Source organism: Cyprinodon variegatus, unplaced genomic scaffold (assembly GCF_000732505.1).
Source record: "Cyprinodon variegatus isolate N-32 unplaced genomic scaffold, C_variegatus-1.0 Scaffold44, whole genome shotgun sequence".
Classification (NCBI taxonomy): domain Eukaryota; kingdom Metazoa; phylum Chordata; class Actinopteri; order Cyprinodontiformes; family Cyprinodontidae; genus Cyprinodon; species Cyprinodon variegatus.
The window spans coordinates 860911-878072 of NW_015150497.1; the positions used below are offsets into that span (position 1 = coordinate 860911).

General features: G+C 37.0%; 1 protein-coding gene across 1 annotated transcript in view; it reads left to right on the forward strand.

The window, feature by feature from the left end:
* LOC107081925 (schwannomin-interacting protein 1) overlaps window positions 1-17162 on the forward strand; it is a 303883-nt gene that overhangs the window by 6808 nt on the left and 279913 nt on the right. Inside the window, exons 3-5 of the mRNA XM_015370292.1 lie at window positions 3590-3657; window positions 3883-3951; window positions 10379-10520. Of these exons, the coding sequence (XP_015225778.1) occupies window positions 3590-3657; window positions 3883-3951; window positions 10379-10520 (279 nt within the window). The remainder of the gene's footprint in view (window positions 1-3589; window positions 3658-3882; window positions 3952-10378; window positions 10521-17162) is intronic.

Consider the following 17162-nt stretch of genomic DNA (forward strand, 5'->3'; position numbering starts at 1 on the left):
TTTCTCTGTAGTGTATCCGGGCTCTCCCTTAGAGATAGGGTGAGGAGCTCGGTCATCCGGGGGGGACTCAGAGTAGAGCCGCTGCTCCTCCACATCGAGAGGAGCCAGTTGAGGTGGCTCGGGCATCTGATTAGGACGCCTCCTGGACGTCTCCCGGGTGAGGTATTCCAGGCACGTCCCACAGGGAGGAGGCCCGGGGGAGACCCAAGACACGCTGGAGAGACTATGTTTCTCGGCTGGCCTGGGAGCGCCTTGGGATTCCCCCGGAGGAGCTGACCGAAGTGGCTGGGGAGAGAGACGTCTGGGCCTCCCTACTGAAGCAGATACCCCCGCAACCCGACTCCGGATAAGCAGCAGAAGATGGATGGATATATGTGATAGTTCCTCAAAAACCTTTATAAAACCTTTATAAAAGGTTTTAGTCTAGTTGTAGTCCGTTTTATGTTACATTTCAAAAAAACAGCTAACTTTTAATTGCTGTTGGACAAAAAACTTTGATTTCTAGAATTCAAATAAACTTTTTTTATGAACTAATGCCCTACTTTATACCGAAGTTGTCTCACAAAAGTTGTAAAAATAGCAGATCTAATTCAACACATCATATTGGTTAATATAGCAGACAGACAAGCTAACAAAAGGAATGGTTTTAGACACACGAGGTTTAAAGCCCAACGCAAATATTTCCTGATCTACTATGAATTATGCATTACACACAGATCAATCAATCTTCATTGCTCCAAAAAACAAAACAAAAAAACAAAGCACAAAAAAATTCTTCTTTCTACTCTGGCAATTTTGGCTTTAATTCTTCAATTTGGCCCTTGGTTACAGCTGCTCAGGGGTCAAAGTAGATTTAAATTCATAGGGGTTCAGTAAAATATAAATTCAGAGAGAACCTACATAATTGCCTTTTAATGCAATGGCTACATGGCATTGCAATATGTTGACATTTTTAAGGAAACAGAGAAAATGTTTTAATGACAATACAAGGAAACATGTCATATTTGAATAGATAGAAACAAAAACTATGAGAGAAATATTCCAAGATCTATGTACCTTTTCACCTGGCTCTTTACCCAAAAATAAACAGTATGCAGTGAAATATTTGCTGTGGATGCAATTTAGGGATTCCTTTTAGTAGAAATTAAAGAAGGTTTAGCATCACCTCTTATGAGCTGGAAGAAATAAAATACTGATAGTTAGACAAAAGGATTTTCTACGCTTGGCAGAGGATGATCAGTCACATATAGTTTATCAAGTAGCCAGGGAAGGAAGAGCCAGACTGCTGAAAGCGAACCATCAGGTTAGTGACCACGTAAAGTTGATGGAAGATGATCTGAATGCTTGAGTCACTAACCTGATTTAGAGTTCAGTCCGTGCCCAGAGAACGAGGTTGATACCAGCAGGTCAGCTGACAAGACACAGCGCTTGACGCACAGAGAGTTCCATATGCCGAAGCTTTGAAGGACACTAAACTCACAGAAGATCATATCCGAGCAGATGACGAAAGGCAGGATAATCCAGAGGGTGAAGTCAGAAGACAGATCCAAAGTTGTAAGCAGACAGAACACAAGAGGAGTCCAAAGACAGGTCAGACAAACAGATCAGAACAGAGGCTAGAAGGTAAGTAACGCTGGAAAACTCTCAACACCAAAGACTCAAGAATAATCTGGCACTGATGACTGAGAGCAAGTAGTTAAATAGAAGCTGGCACAGGTGGACATGATGAGTTTTAATGAGAGACCGGACAGAATAGGACAGCTGAATGAAATGAATAATTAAGCCAGCCATCAGCGCCAAGAGAATGACATTGATATTATTCCTTTTTTCCCATTTGTTCTGCTGTGGTTGCTCCATTGTACCTGCCCCGGCTGGCTATGAACAGCATTGTAAGTGCACAATTCAGTATGGTGCGTTAATGTGCAATATTATTTTTTCCGACATGTTCTTTAATGCATAATTGCATTGAAAGGTTTGTTAGTATGCACACAGTAGTGGCACTCTGTTGCCCCAAAGACATAGACAATAAAGAGAAACTGCCCTCACATAGTCCCATGAACGCATCAGTAAGACCTGCAACCCTCAGTGGGATCCTTTTTTAGTTCAGGGACTGAGGCGAAAGAATAAATGTTTTCTCCATAATACTACCCGCATGCACTCTGCATGTAAATTGATTTCCAATGCTGTGAATAATGAGCATCTTCCCCAGTACAGCATTTCTGATTGGGTATTTCCTTAGGTTGATTGGCAAATCAAGTCACAGCAAAAGAGTCGGTTATCTAATGCATCAGCACATACCTACTTTGTAATAAAATCCACCACAGAGGTCATTTCAATAGAATGTGTCCTCACATATGATATGTGACTTCTTTTTCCAGAATGTTTGTACAGTATATATATATATATATATATATATATATATATATATATATATATATATATATGGATGGATGGATATATGTATCTATTCAGCAACTTTATGGTAGGGGTTCGTATGCATGTAGGACATCTCTAATGTTGCTTGGAGTATGTACAGTAAGTTTGTTTCAGCTAAACATGCTATCAATCTCTATGAAACAACTAGGACTCTGAGAAATTGTGATATTAATAACTCATCAATTAAACGGATGCAAGCTTTCTCCTTCCTGTTTGCTGTTTTCCCTCCCTGCCTTCCTCTTTTATGTCTGTCTTCCATTTTTCATCAGCTTAATGGTAATTACTGTCTACCTTCACCTCAGCCTGCTGTGTCATCTCCTACTGCCCTTATTTTGATAGTGATATTAATGGGATTAGGATGTTTACATGCCCAGCAGAAGAGCTTTTATTTATATTAGTTTCTCAGTGCTATCATGCCTCCAGAGTTTGGCTTTATGCAAGTGTACAAAAATGGTAAGTTGCCCTATAAAAGGTTTTAAAAGCAGGGTATTTTTTGATAGAATTACTGCACAGGTGAAGTATATAGGTGAAATTTCCAACTTAGAGACCATCTTTAAACATATTTTGTGATAAGCGTTAGATATAACAAACACCATTTGTATACTAACCTATATTGTTACTGCCACAGTTGGACAAATAATGAACTGCAGCTACACACAAACAGCCCTCAGAAGCCCGGGCTTCTAAAAGACACAAGCTTTTGAGTGACAATGGAAACTGGTCTATAGCTCAAAAGCTTTGGTCGAAAGTCAGCATATGGTTTTAGGCCCAGTTTTGTACTGACTCAAGCTTTATAAATGAGAATATTCTTTAAACTGAAGAACTGAAGCTTTCTAGTTTTATCAAATTATTTGATTTAGTTCATAAACAGTTATATGTGAATGCATTATTAATGAATGGGTGAAGCTGAAAAAAATGATTATCTGTTCATCATGTCTCATGGTTAATTAAGTTTTTTTCCTGGTCTTCAGTCTTATGATCTATGTGTAAAGAAAATTCCATTTATTGCAGATCAGGTCATATTGTGCCATACATTATACTGTTACACATACCTGAGTGACTGCATGTATTTACAACTATATCCTGTTACATTGGAGCTTCATGTTTCAGTAAAGCAGTATATCTGAAATATGTCTGTATTTTTGCTGCATAGGAAGAAGTGAAGAGTTATCATCGCTGCTGCAGCCACAGTGGAGGGCCAGCACTTCAGAAGATTGAGAGGTAAGACAGTGAAGTGCCTGAATTCCACCTGTGTTTTATGGAAACATTCAGTCCATGGAAAGAGGATGTCACAGTGTATGAAGAAAACTATCTCTTTACCAAACATAACTTCTACTCTGGTTAAAGAGAACTGTATATATTTTTTCTGTTGTAAAGTAATCCCACAACAAAAAAAGATAGAAACATTTGTTAAAAAAATGTTCTTTCTTATTTTCAAATGTTTAGAAGCGAGGAGGACAACAAAAGCTTGTATCTCCGAGAGCAGCAGCAGCACTTGGAGATAAAGGCGACCATGTGAGTACCCAGAGGAAAGCAACATCTGAAATGAGATCTCCAAGATGTTTCATGTGCTTCTGCGATACATCTACGAGATGTGTGACACCAAAATGAGACTAAGGTTTATTTCTCCTGTGTCTAAGTTTTTCTCTGGAGCAATAAAATGTACTCAAGCTTGGTTTAGTCTTCTTTCAAGTTTCAGAAAAGATCTCAACAAGCTCATACATAATTTTCAGACTTCCTCAACTTTGGTGTCCTCGTGTGATCCCAAGCAGAGAAATCAGAGAGCTCTCTCTATGAGCTCAGTCTACTCTCATCCCAGCTTCACTTCTTGCTCTGACAGAGAAAATAGCCTTCCACAAGCACTCCTTTTAAGTTGTAGACAAGATCTGAACAAGATCTAATATCATTATCAGAGTTTCTCAACTTTTGTGTCCTTTGTGATCTAGCATAAAGAAATCAGATCAATCTCTTTTTGAGATGAGTCTACTCTCTCCTAGTTAAGTATTGTATTTGGAAAGCATTAAACACAACATTCCTAGAGACTACTACACATTCAAAACATTATGCAACTCTTAAATAAGGATAGGGGAATTAGATGTTGCTGTTAAAACAAATATCAGTAGGCAAATCACCTGTCAGGATGGTTTGACTTCCAGTTTTCATTGGATTTTCTGGGAAGACAAAAGAATGTCTTGAAAATGATAATTAAATGCCAACTATGAAACAAGAAGTTATTACACATTAATAACTAACCAGAAAATATATATTGTTAATCTGAGACCAATAGCTTTATTGAATGTAGATTACAAATTATTCACTCTCATTGACTTAAAGTTGATCTGGGAGAGATAATGCATGAAACCCAATCAGGATTCTCTGAGGAATGGTCTATAAACAACAATGTTAGGTTGGTTCTTAACTTAATAGACTATAAATTGTTTATTGAAGATAAAGGCTTTGTTATACTTTTAGATTTTACAAAGCTAATTGCTATATATAGCATCCCTTTATAATTAAACCCTTAGAGTATTTTGGTGTTGGTAAAAGGTTTATAAAAGAGATTAATTTAATGTTTACGGATGTTAATTGTTCAGCCCCTCTCTCTCAAGGAACAACCAGAGGATTTAATGGGGAATCTGACAGGGTTGCCTCTGCTCTCCTTTATTATTTATTTTAGCTGCACAATTAATGGCTGTTTTTCTTAAGAATAGCCATTTATCCATTAAATGTATTCGGTTATCCTCTGGTAATAAATTAGGTCGCTGATGATACCACTTTTTCAGAAAGATAAAAGAATAGATCCTTTTAGTTATAAAAAAGATTAAATTTATAAAAACGTGAGTTAATGTCAAAACAGGTTTATCAATAAAGCCCCTTATATTGGACTCCAGTAAAAACAGAAATAAAATATTAATCCATGACCATAACAAAGGATTATAAGGCAAATTAAGATTTTAAATCTTACCTGTCATAATGAAAAGTAAATGCAGTCGAAGTTCTTGGCTAAAAAAGAGATGACCAAAGTGGAGGCACCTGTCGATTTACATTTTGACCCATTTCTTTTACTGTCGCTCAGTTGGGTGAAAGTGGCATCGAATGCAGGAGTTTGCCCTGCATTACCCCGGAGGGTTGTGGGTTCAAGCCCCAGCTTTGACTTTCAATGTAATTCCGTTGTGTATGTTAAGAGAACTGATGGTGGTCAGAAAGCTCATTGGCTCCTTTACATGGCAGCTTTGCCTCTGTCTGTGAGCTCCAGGGTAGATGTGGCTTACCAAGATGCTGTGTGAGTGGTGAATTGATGAATAAGTGTGCATGTTTAAATTAAATATTTGCCAGGTATCTAAAATATGACTCCTGTACTGTAAAGTTAACGTCTCACCTTATTTCTCCTAGTGAATTCTAGGAGAAATATCTGAGACAAAATAGAAACCAAAACAAGATTGAGATGAGAAACTCAAATATGCAATCTTTGAGCAGTAAAACTTCCCTCTGGGTATGAAATTTATATTTTGAGTTTCACACTCAAATTATCATTGCCCTTCAAGCACTATGAGATTGATATTTGTGTGGCTTTAATACTTTTTTTCCTGCAGTAATCAGGTTTGGATTCCATGGTTATAGTAATATTAAGTACATTGACCTTTGTAGAATTTATTTTAATGTTATTTGACCTAAATATGTGTGAACAACTTCATAGGAAACAACCTTTAATCATTGCCTTGTTCTCCTTATCCATAAAATAAAACAATTTAAAAACTAATGTGAAGAAGTGATAGAAACGGGATGTAGAAAGATGAGAAAAGCTAAGGAAAAACAAATAGGTTAAGAGAAACTGTCTGAAGAAGAGCCTGATGAGGAGGAGAATGGAGGGAAAGAAATTCCAAGGAGACAGCAATGAAAAAAGTTGGACTGGACAAAGCACTGGTATTGGTTTTAGAGCAGGGAATTATGGCTTAATTCAATTCGTTCCATTCAGTTCCGCTGTCTCTCTGCTCTACTGGAGGTGAGTGGGTAAGTGATCCTACTCTAAATTGTGAGCTCTGGATTTAAGGAGACCAGACGGATGAACAAGACAAAAAAGTGATATTTTGAGTAACAACTGTTTGTTGAGTTGTGAGGCGTGGCAGATGGAGAGATGTCATAGAACTGATTAAGGGTCGAACAACAAAAGTCCAATAACACAAAAAAATATGACAGAAACAAATGAACAGACACAAACTGTTTAGGTGAGTTGGAAAGAAAAAAACACAAAATGTTAGGAAGAGTTAAAAATGGAATACATAATTTAATTAGTATTTTAGTTTGGGAATCTATAAAAAAAATGTTTATTCACCTGAACATAATTTACATGTGCCCTGCGACAGACAGGCAACCTGTCCAGGTGTATCCTGCTTTCACCNGGATGGATGGATGGATGGATGGATGGATGGATGGATGGATGGATGGATGGATGGATGGATGGATGGATGGATGGAGGGATGGATCGGAATCCAGAACCGACTCTGTGTGTTCTAATTCCATGGCACCGTTTGACAGCTTGCTTAACAATTCTCTTAGCTTTTCCAGGCAGCACCAGAGCCTAGCGCTGGGCAGCATGACTTAAGTGACGTGTTTTACGCAAGTTACCCACATGGCATTCAGTAAGGAAGTACAACGTGACCAGGTGTAAGTCTCGAAAAGCAAAACAAAAGCGTCAAAGCAATCGAAAGATTGGCTTCATTTTAAGGAAGAAAAATATGGCAACAAGGCACTTTGCAATCATTGCAAAGTGGCAATTGCATCCGCGAGAGGAAATACATCCAACATGCAGAAACACCTGTGCACACAACATGGCATACATTTTAACAAATGTCGTGTTTTTGATGCTTCCGGACAGAAGCTAAAGTTACGACCAGCATGGAAGGCAACTCTGGTGGTACAGTCAGTAGCTAGTTTTATACCACTGGCTGTGCTTAATGTGGTTCCTAGTAAATCAAATGCCATTTCTGGAAATAAACCAGTTTCCTACCTCTCTTTGGAATTATTAAACATGCTACGAAGTTGCTCCGCAGTTCAGGGAGCGAGAGAAAGGTGACACTTGTTTAATTAAATCAGGGGGAGATGAGTTTATTTCCCGAAATTGCACAGAAATGCTTTTTCATTAAATGGATGCCTTCTCAATTAGATTTAGATGACTGTGAAGAGACGGGTAGCCTGGCTTGCTCAGAGGCTGGCAGCTCCCGGTCACTGCCTTCTGTTTTCACTGATGCAGGCAGAAATAGAATGTCCCAGGCGAAGGAAACGGACGTCACTATGCACTTACCAAGTTCATTGTTAACAGAATCAATAAGAGAATCGGAATCGTGAAAATCTTATCAATTCCATGGTATCAATTCCATGGTTGGTTGGTTGGTTGGTTGGTTGGTTGGTTGGTTGGATGGATGGATGGATGGATGGATGGATGGATGGATGGATGGATGGATGGATGGATGGATGGATAATTTATATGCTTATTTTGCATCAGTATATTGTTCTAAGCATATTATTGTTAGTGTTCACTGGTAGTTTACCTACAAGACCTATTAAACTACAAGACCTCTTGTAGATTACCTACAAGCTTACCCACAAGACGTTTAATAGCATTAAGTGAGGCGCCAAATTTCATGTTCCCCCACAACTAACCTAATTCAGTTAATTTTGCTAATTTTTCTTTCTTTTTTTCCAATCTTCTTTATTTCTTATTTTATTTTCCTGTTTGATTTTCCCATTTATTCACAACATGGTCTCACAACATTTTTTGTATGTATGTACTGTATAAGGATTGTGTTTTGATCAAACCTTTACTTTCTTTAAGGATTTACCTTATTCCCATCTGTGTTTGGGTCCTTTTTTTTTAAGTATATTTTGCTCCTAAGTAGACAGATTTTCTTGTATGTTTATAAAGGTGATTTTGGCTACTCTTTTCACATATTGTAAATACATTCTTTGTACCCAACATACACTGTACATCATATTTTCCCAATGGAGCGTTTTTATGGGCAGGGGCAAGCATAGAGAGCACAGAATTAATGAGATGAATAGCTCAACTAAGTCGTTGCCCAGGGAATTGAATGAATCTAAACAGAGGCCCTGTGTGAGGGATAACAGCTATGAAAAGGGAAAACAGATTAGAAGCCTTTATTGTTATTGCATATAAAAATATATATAATGTGATTTATGAAACGGATACAACACTATGTTTGTAGCAGTAGCTATAATTAATATTTTGTATTGACTCTTCACTCTGCATTTTCCTTATGTGGCATATTCATGGAGTATGATAATAAAAAATTAAATCGAAAAGAAAGTGGTCACTATGTCCTCAATTAGATTAAGCCTATAGCATCATAACTAGCTTGAGATAAGAGAAGTGGATGTAAATCAAAGAAAACTATCAAAGAAAAATATTAAGACAAATTATTTAATGTGTATTTCAGTACATTTGTTATTTGTATTTTTGGAATAGAAAAACAGCTGCTGTCGTGAAAAGAAATCCTGCTACTGTAGCTCTGTAAGTGATGTAAATTGTCATTTTTGTTTGTTGTTTTATCTAAAATATGACTTATAAAAGGTTTAAGTTTAAAGTGAATTTAGTGATTTTGGGAGGAAAAGGAAAGAATGTTTTAAAAGCAAAAAGAAAAATGTTTGAAAAAACATAGGACAAAAGTTGCAGGCTTTATACAATATAACCAAAAATCTAAGATGATCTGCTGGATATGAAAGATTTAGACATTTTAGTAATAATAATTTTCACTTTAAATTATTTATTTTATGTATTATTATAATTTTTTTTTTGCTTGTTTTTTTGTTTCATTTTCTTTATCTGGATACTATGTTTTTTTTTCCAATAATGTGAATAAAACATGTATTTATGCCTCTTTCTATTTACTTTTTTACACAAATAATTTTCCCTATGATTATTTAGATATTTACCATTTTGATTTATATTCAACTTAGATTGTTGAATATTAATAGTTTTACATTAAGGTGTTCATGAATAGAAGTAGGAAAGATGGGCTCTGGCAGTAAAAATTTACTTCCAGACAAAAATATGTCTACTTTTAGTGCAGTAATATTTTCTGCTCTCACATTTCTTAACAGGGCTGTATTTGCTTTTCCACTAAATTACATGAACGGCAGATACAGTGATTAATCATTGGCTCAGATCATTTGATTGCCCAGTAATCTGAAATCAATTCCTCTTGCACTGGAGCTTCTGAAAGCTTTCTAAACCTTTGCAATACAGGTAGAATAAGAAGATAGAAATAGGAAGGATAAATGGAATACTAAACTGCTCATATCATGTAGCTGCAGAAGTGAAACACAAAGAGGCAGTGTGGTGGTCTATGCAAAAGTAGCTTTCAACAAAACATGTTAATTCGTTTAACAAAGAAGAAAACAAAAAAAGATTAAAATCTAAAGCTTAAGAGTCATTCATTGTTTTGTGCTGGTCGATCGCATAAAACAATTTGCAGCGCTTTAAAGGAAATATTGGTTAGAAATTATACACTGCAAAAAAATGAAATCTAAATAAGTCTTTTTTTTTATTAAGTGCATTTTTTCTTGAATTAAGTATTTAAGTGAGACACTTTGCCAATGGAACAAGACAATTTACACTTAAAATAGGAAAAAACATTGGCATTGTCTTATTTCAAGTGCATAATATCTACGTAGATACCTTATTTTAGGAGTAAATATACTCATTCCATTGGCAAATCATCTTATTTACCTGCTCAAATTAAGGGTATATCTCTTAATTTAAGACATTTTTACTCATTTTGAGGTCGTTTTTGCAGTGTAGGCCAAGGATTTAAGCATCTGTATCTGAAGAACCTACTAAATAGGGTGTTAGATTTAGATCCACACAATGACATTTAAAATACAGTAACCTGTTGTAATTATAACCCTTATTTCATGTTCGTAGCATCCAGCGGGCCTGGCGAGCTAGTCTGTCCCGTAAAGTCAACCCCGAGGTCCAAGAGGAGAATCGCACCAGACATGAATGGAAAGAGCCCAGGACCTTAGAGAGCCTCCACAACTCTGCGGTGACTTCAGATATTTTTCCGGTAAGGCTACACAAATTGTAATCGAAAAGACCTCCATATGGTATGAGATAAAAGTCAGACGGGGGTGAGAGTGGCTGGCATCTTACCTGCTGTGTCGTTTGAATTATTAGCTCTCGTCTGTTGTTTCTGTGGAGCATGAAAAACACAAATGGATAAGCATATGCATGAATAAAACGACTAATAAGGAATATAGCAAACAGAAGGGAATGAGGAAGGGGTGTTTTCCTCCACCATCGTTTCGGGGGGCTGCAGGGGTCATACTGGAGAAGGTAGATGGGAGGCCAGCTGGCACTGCGCCTGGATGTGTAATTAGCCCTTAATTAGGTAAATTTTCAAAGCTGGTTGATTGATTAATGAAGTGCCTCTGCCCTCTTCTTACATGGCTCACCCCTCCACCAGCTCTTTACCTCTTTGTAATCTTGAGGCGGTATTAGGGGGTAGAATTAAACAGTGCTCACAGGGCATGGCAGCCAGACAAAAGCCAGAAAACAGAAGAATGGTACAATCCGCAGATAGACAGAGAGAGGGGAAACAAGGAAATTACAAAGGCAGCTGAGCTGGAAAAGCACGGGCAGAGATAAGAGGGTGCATATTGGTATGTGAAAAAGATTCCTTTAGATCGCCTCAAGTTTTAAGTGACAAACTCAGACACACACAAACACCATTCTTTGCTTTCTCTGTGTGTGTCGGCTCTCACAGTGTAGTAATCAGGCTGAGACAGACAAGCTGCTTGCGCACACCTGCCCACACTATTTGCAGATACTCACAAAAAATATGATGTCATGTCTCTGTGCTCAATGCTGTCTGTGTGGGTTGGATTTTTATTTTTTTTATCTTCACTCTTTTTAAGCTGTGTTACTGAGCTGATGTCCTGATAAGACCTACTGTGTGAATGTGTAGTCCATTGAAAGTGATGGAATAGAGTTTTTCAAACTTAAAAATATGTAGAAATAAAGGATCCATAAACTCATCAAACAACATTTTACAATATCGGTGTCAGAGATTTTGGCTTGTTTGTCGAAAATGACCATATCCTGTTCCTTTTGCTGGAAAATCACAAACAAACTACAAAGAAAACAGAAAATAGTTACTTGCACAAATAGGGAATTTGCTTATAAATGGTAAAATTTTGAGCTCCTTTTATCATTTGGATCTATATTAAATACTCATCAATTTGTTTTTAAATCTCACTACACTGTATATTGTTTGTTGTTAAAAAATAGTGGTGTTTACTTCATTGTCAGCAGATACAGAATACTAGACAAAAAATGTATACAAAAAAATTAAGGATCAATAAGCAATAGTTTTTTTTTTATTGTGAGAAAAAAAAATGTTTTGAAGAGCTAAAGGTATCTCTTTAGATGGAATATGTTCACGCACCATAACTCTGTTGTTCTGGAGTCTCTTGTTTACAAGCCGTGTCGGCCACGCTTGCATGGGTGTCCTTGTGACTGGCTGCCACTCAGGGCTTAGCTCCTCCCTGCCCATAAAATGTCACTGCCAGAGCAGCATATAGTGGGAGTGAAATGCCAAAGAGAGTGTTCAGATGATTGAAATGTTCATCTGAAAACAATAATTTGTCAAAATAAACTTCTCTTGCTAATGGCATCATAATATTATCTATGACGTCCTCACTAGACATGTTCCTCTGAAAGATGATGCTGTTTTTCTGTGTATTCATTCTTTGCAAATGTGAACATGCAAGTGAGGTGTGAGAAGGAAAGGGAAAAGGGATTGTCAAAGCAGTGCCACAGGTGCAGCAGATGTAGAGAGATGCATTGATTGTCACACATCTTGTTTTGGTCTACAGACAGTGATCAACATCCCTCCTAATGGTCAAATCTCTAATTGTTCCTTTTAGTTTAAAAAAAAAGTATTTTTGTACCCTTCAAGTGCCCAGGTTGATGATGCAAATGGTTTGGACCCCACTGTTTAACACTAACGCATTTACAGTAACGAGGCGCGACCCATGTGCAAAGGCTTATTCCTCTACACCGCTGTCTTAGGTTTGAGTCTTGCCCTGTTGATCTTTGCCACATGTCGTCCCCCTGTATCTAATCCCATTTCCTCTCTGCATACTTTCAAAGAATACAAATATAAAAGCTACTAGAGCCTGAACAAAACCATTTTTACTTATAAACTAATTATTTTCTTGTCACTAGCTGGTGGAAGTGTAAAAGCCAATCCTTGATTAAAAAATGGTTGCCTACTCTCTAAAGATTTCTTGAACATCTCATTGTAGCTTCATTTTATGGTTGACATATTCAGATCAGAGAATGTTCTTTACTATGACTGAAAAACTTAAAGTAATATGTAGGTTCTTTAAAACAAGTTCTCAGAGTTGACAAACAGAAGGAGGGGCTTAAAATCAAGTAAACACAAAATAAAGCAATACAAGAAATCATTAAAAAGAAGCGTAATGTAATCAACAATTTTAATTATTTCAGTAATCGAGAATTCAAAATTGTCTGTAGCCAATAGGAGCCATTGTAGCTTATGTTTGAAATTACGTTTTTAACTTCAATTTAACAGTAAGTGATGTTTAAAAGAGAGGTCATATGTTAACTTTTATTAGCAACATATTCCTTGTTACAAATGTTTTATTTCTCTTTACTTTGTGTTAATTTACTCTATTTATTACTTACTATTAATTGCAGGCAAGTGCTAGTTGTTAAATTTGTGTTTTTCGTGCAAAGTTTGATTTAACTGTAATCACTTGAAGCTAGGAAAAAATATAAAAGGATTTTTATATCCATCAGTGCTCGGAAATATAATTTTATTGAATTAAAGTCGTTTCATCAAAGCCGCCTTTCACTTTGAAAGGCACATATTTCTAGTCTTCTCTCGAGCACCTTTTCTGTTTTTAACTCGGTTGCATCACTTATTCTGCCTACACCCTACATGTTTTCTCTTCTTCCTCCCTCTGTTTATCCCTCTCAAATCCTCTGTCTTGCTCACTTCGTCTGTCCTCTTTCACAGTGTATCCCTCTCTGCTGTTGCAGTTTGGGTTCTGAAGGACAGACATTAATCAGTGTAAGGCCAGGGTGCCACATTATATCTTTCCGAGTGTTGCTGCTTGTGTTAGCTCATGTGGATTTGAAGGACCTTGCCACTACCCTATAGGGGAGCAGGGAAGGTTCAAACATACTTCATACATATTTTATGGAACTTCAATATTGAGCACACATACACATAGCAAAGATACAGCAGCACCCACTCTTCATCTTACATTGGAAAACATTCTTTGATTTACAATGAGGAATTCAAGTGTTTGCAACAGTGTCAGGCTGACATGGCAGCTCCATGTCCGGAAATGATGGTCTGCTGTAAAACTAGGCCCAAATGTAATATTTATGCACTAAGGGCCTCGACCCTTCATGTCCTACTCTGGCCACGTTGATAGTAAATCAATAGTTTTGACTGTTGCAAAGATACTGCTGCTTAATGCTGGAAGACATGAGGGAGCTGCTACGTAGCTAGGTTTGTTTTGTTGATATGATATAGTGTAAAGGAGAACGAATTTTACTGTTACAAAATTTTTTTTTTACTGGTAAAATTAACTGAATCAAGCTGATCAAACTTATATTTAGGTTTAACTTTTCTAAGTCATAACATTGACATCCAAATCAATAATGCAGCTCAGACTTTATCTTGTCATATGTTTCATCTATTGGGCTGTTTTATGACTTTCTGCAACTTACTGCATGCTTTTTCATAAAACGGCTATTGTCTGTAGTTATTAGCTTTAGCTTATTTTATTGTACTTTTTAGGTCATGCTGATCATTCCATTTTACCTCTCTGGTTAACATTACTTGTAATTATCTGAAGGCTTGTATCTAATTTTTCAGGAACTTAGAGCTTTTGGCTGCAACTTTTTGTTTAGATTTTGAAACCCACAAAGTGTACCCTGTATCACAAGGAGGCTTGCAACCTTATAGCTCCAATTCAACATGTCATCTCAAGGCACTTTACAAAGACAATTCAACCAGATGATACAGTTAGATTGGTCCAAAGTTTTCTATCTAAGGAAAACCAGCTGATTGCATCGACTCATTGACTCGAACGCCGGCATCATCCTTGCTTGTAGCGACAGTGGAGATGAAAAGTCCCTTGTGACAGTAAAAAAAACCTCCAGCAGAACCAGGCTCAGTGTAAATTTTACCCAACTACCAAACAGAGCCTTCTGTATAGACTGTTTTCTGGGGCTCAAAGGGTACTCTTAAGGTCTTTAATTTATTATGAGATGATTTGTAACAAGGTACATGTTCCAAACTTAAGCATATTTTCCAGAATTCACAAGGTACCTACCTACAAGTAATGGGTTTTACTTTCTAAAAAGTGGATGGTAAATTATTCAAACTTATTAGTTACGTTCTTTAATGTTTAGGTTCATTTCTTTTCAGGTTAGTGACCCTGAACTTTCACATAACACTCTGTAAAATTCAGACATTACAAGGTATCCTCAAAAATCCACCTGCTATATGCCCCATCAGTCTGGTTTCTAAGAAGAACAATGGAAGGGAAGGTCTGTGCTGCTATATGTGCTGCTACCTGATTTTTATTTTATTTTAAATGTGTAATTCCCGTCTCAGATAGTTACTTTATTGGTATTGAATACAGATGAGGTCTTGTCCCCTGCAAGTTGTTTTAGTCTTTTAACAAGCGATTACTAAAAGATGAGGATTGGAAAGTTGCAGTTGGCGCTTTGCAGATTTAATAGTGTCTGCCTTTTCATGAGCATGAATGTTATTGTTAGGCAATTTGCGCCCTTGTTCTTGCATTTATGTTTAAATGTCTGTCCTTCTGTAATCTGGATATTTAGAGGTTTTTAAGCACAAATTTACATAGATGCATCTATGTAAGGGCTGGCTGGTGCTGCTGTGGATCCGTTTAATTCACATTCGAGTGTGGCTCCCAGGGAAGTTTCATTCAGAGCCACAAGCCAAGGATCAAAGCTAGCTGGAATGGTAATGGAGATTAATAGATTCATAGTTAAAGTTGTGCTCCGTAATAACTAATGAATTAGTTTAACTGATGAAACATTAAGAGCAGTGCAGTAGGTAAAAGGATGAAAAAATAATGTTGACTAAAAAGTTCAAACATATGCATGCATAAATGATTTTATGCTTAGGCTGCAGAAAGTTTATGTCCATTGCTGTCTGTTTGCAAAAATTGTTTACATTGATCCGCTGCTATCTCTATGGCTCGTTTGCACTTTTTCCCCTCACTTTCTGAGGCCCTGGCAAGGCAAAAGTGTCAGTGTAAGCGTTTCTGCAGGCTGCGTAGGAGATCATTCTCTCATCTCTCTCTACCAAGACTCTCACAAAGTAAGAAACGGCTTCATCCCTGCTACCACCACTACCCCAACCTTCATCCTTTGCTTTTCTCACCCTCACCTCATGTCATACCCTCCTTTCCTCTCTCACTGCTTCTTCCATATAGAGACACACAAGCTCAGACAAACACACTGTGTCTCTCCCCTCTCTTGTATTTGCAGGCAAATGCTAACAAATGTTTTACTGGTGTCAGCTGGTGTCTGGTTTCAAATGAATTTATACACCTCTGCTAGAAATTTGACATCGATCAGGCTTAACTCACTTAATACCCATGACATTAGCCTATTAGCTTATTTACTGTCAAAACAAGCTTAAGCTCAGCTGGCCTGCTGAGAGACATAACTCTCACTTTTGTATTTGTCACAGTACCTTTATTTAATTACCTGTGCAGCATAAACTGGAATATTTTTAGCCCTAGAAGGAAAAGAGAGATGGACTCACTCAGTGAAAATACCAACTATCATATATAAAACAATATAAAATTCATAATGCTATCATCTAAATAGCAAGAATGCAAAAGCTGTTATAAGACTAGGGGAAAAAAGATAACAAAGTAACGTTGTTAGATTTCGTTCTGCCTTCCTATTATCTTTTCAAAGTCTTGTGCTCTCTCACTCATCATCAGTCAAAATGAACCATAGGCAGTTTAGTATATATGTGGTGTTAGGTAATAACTTTATATGCAATATTCACCTTAGGTGGAATGTTATTAAATCAAGTAACCTTTGGACTGACGTATGTCATTTGTTTTAAAATGTAATAAGCATATCAAGAAACATATAAACATTAACATTAGATTAGTGTTTAAAATCTTTGTGAAATAAGGTTTGTAATAGCTTTATAAACAAAAGCTCAAAACAAGTCAGCATAAGGTAACATGCTGTCACCATAATGTGTCTTAGCTTGCTTTATAGAACATAAAAAAGTTGAAATGATTAAAAAAAAAATTCAAAACCCTTGTTTTTTTAGCTGGAAAAGCTTCCCCTGACTTTGCCAGACCTGTAACCTCTAGTTTCTCTCTATTTTGGCAAGGTTATGTTTACAAAGTTGAGGTTGTTTAACCCAGGCTTTGTTACTGGATGAGTCCATGTTCAGATGGCCTTACTGGAAGACCTTTGTCCTTTGAGATCTCCTGGTTCTGCATTCAAATCTGAGTTACTCTTGGAGATTTAGTCAATTTAGCCATGTTGTCTTTGTTCTCACCGATGTGGCACCTGAGGAAGCCTGTGGGTAAAAGAATGAGAGTCTGTGAACAGATGCACTTGTTCCAAGCATGGTGAGAGGCGGGCTCATGTGTCCATGTGG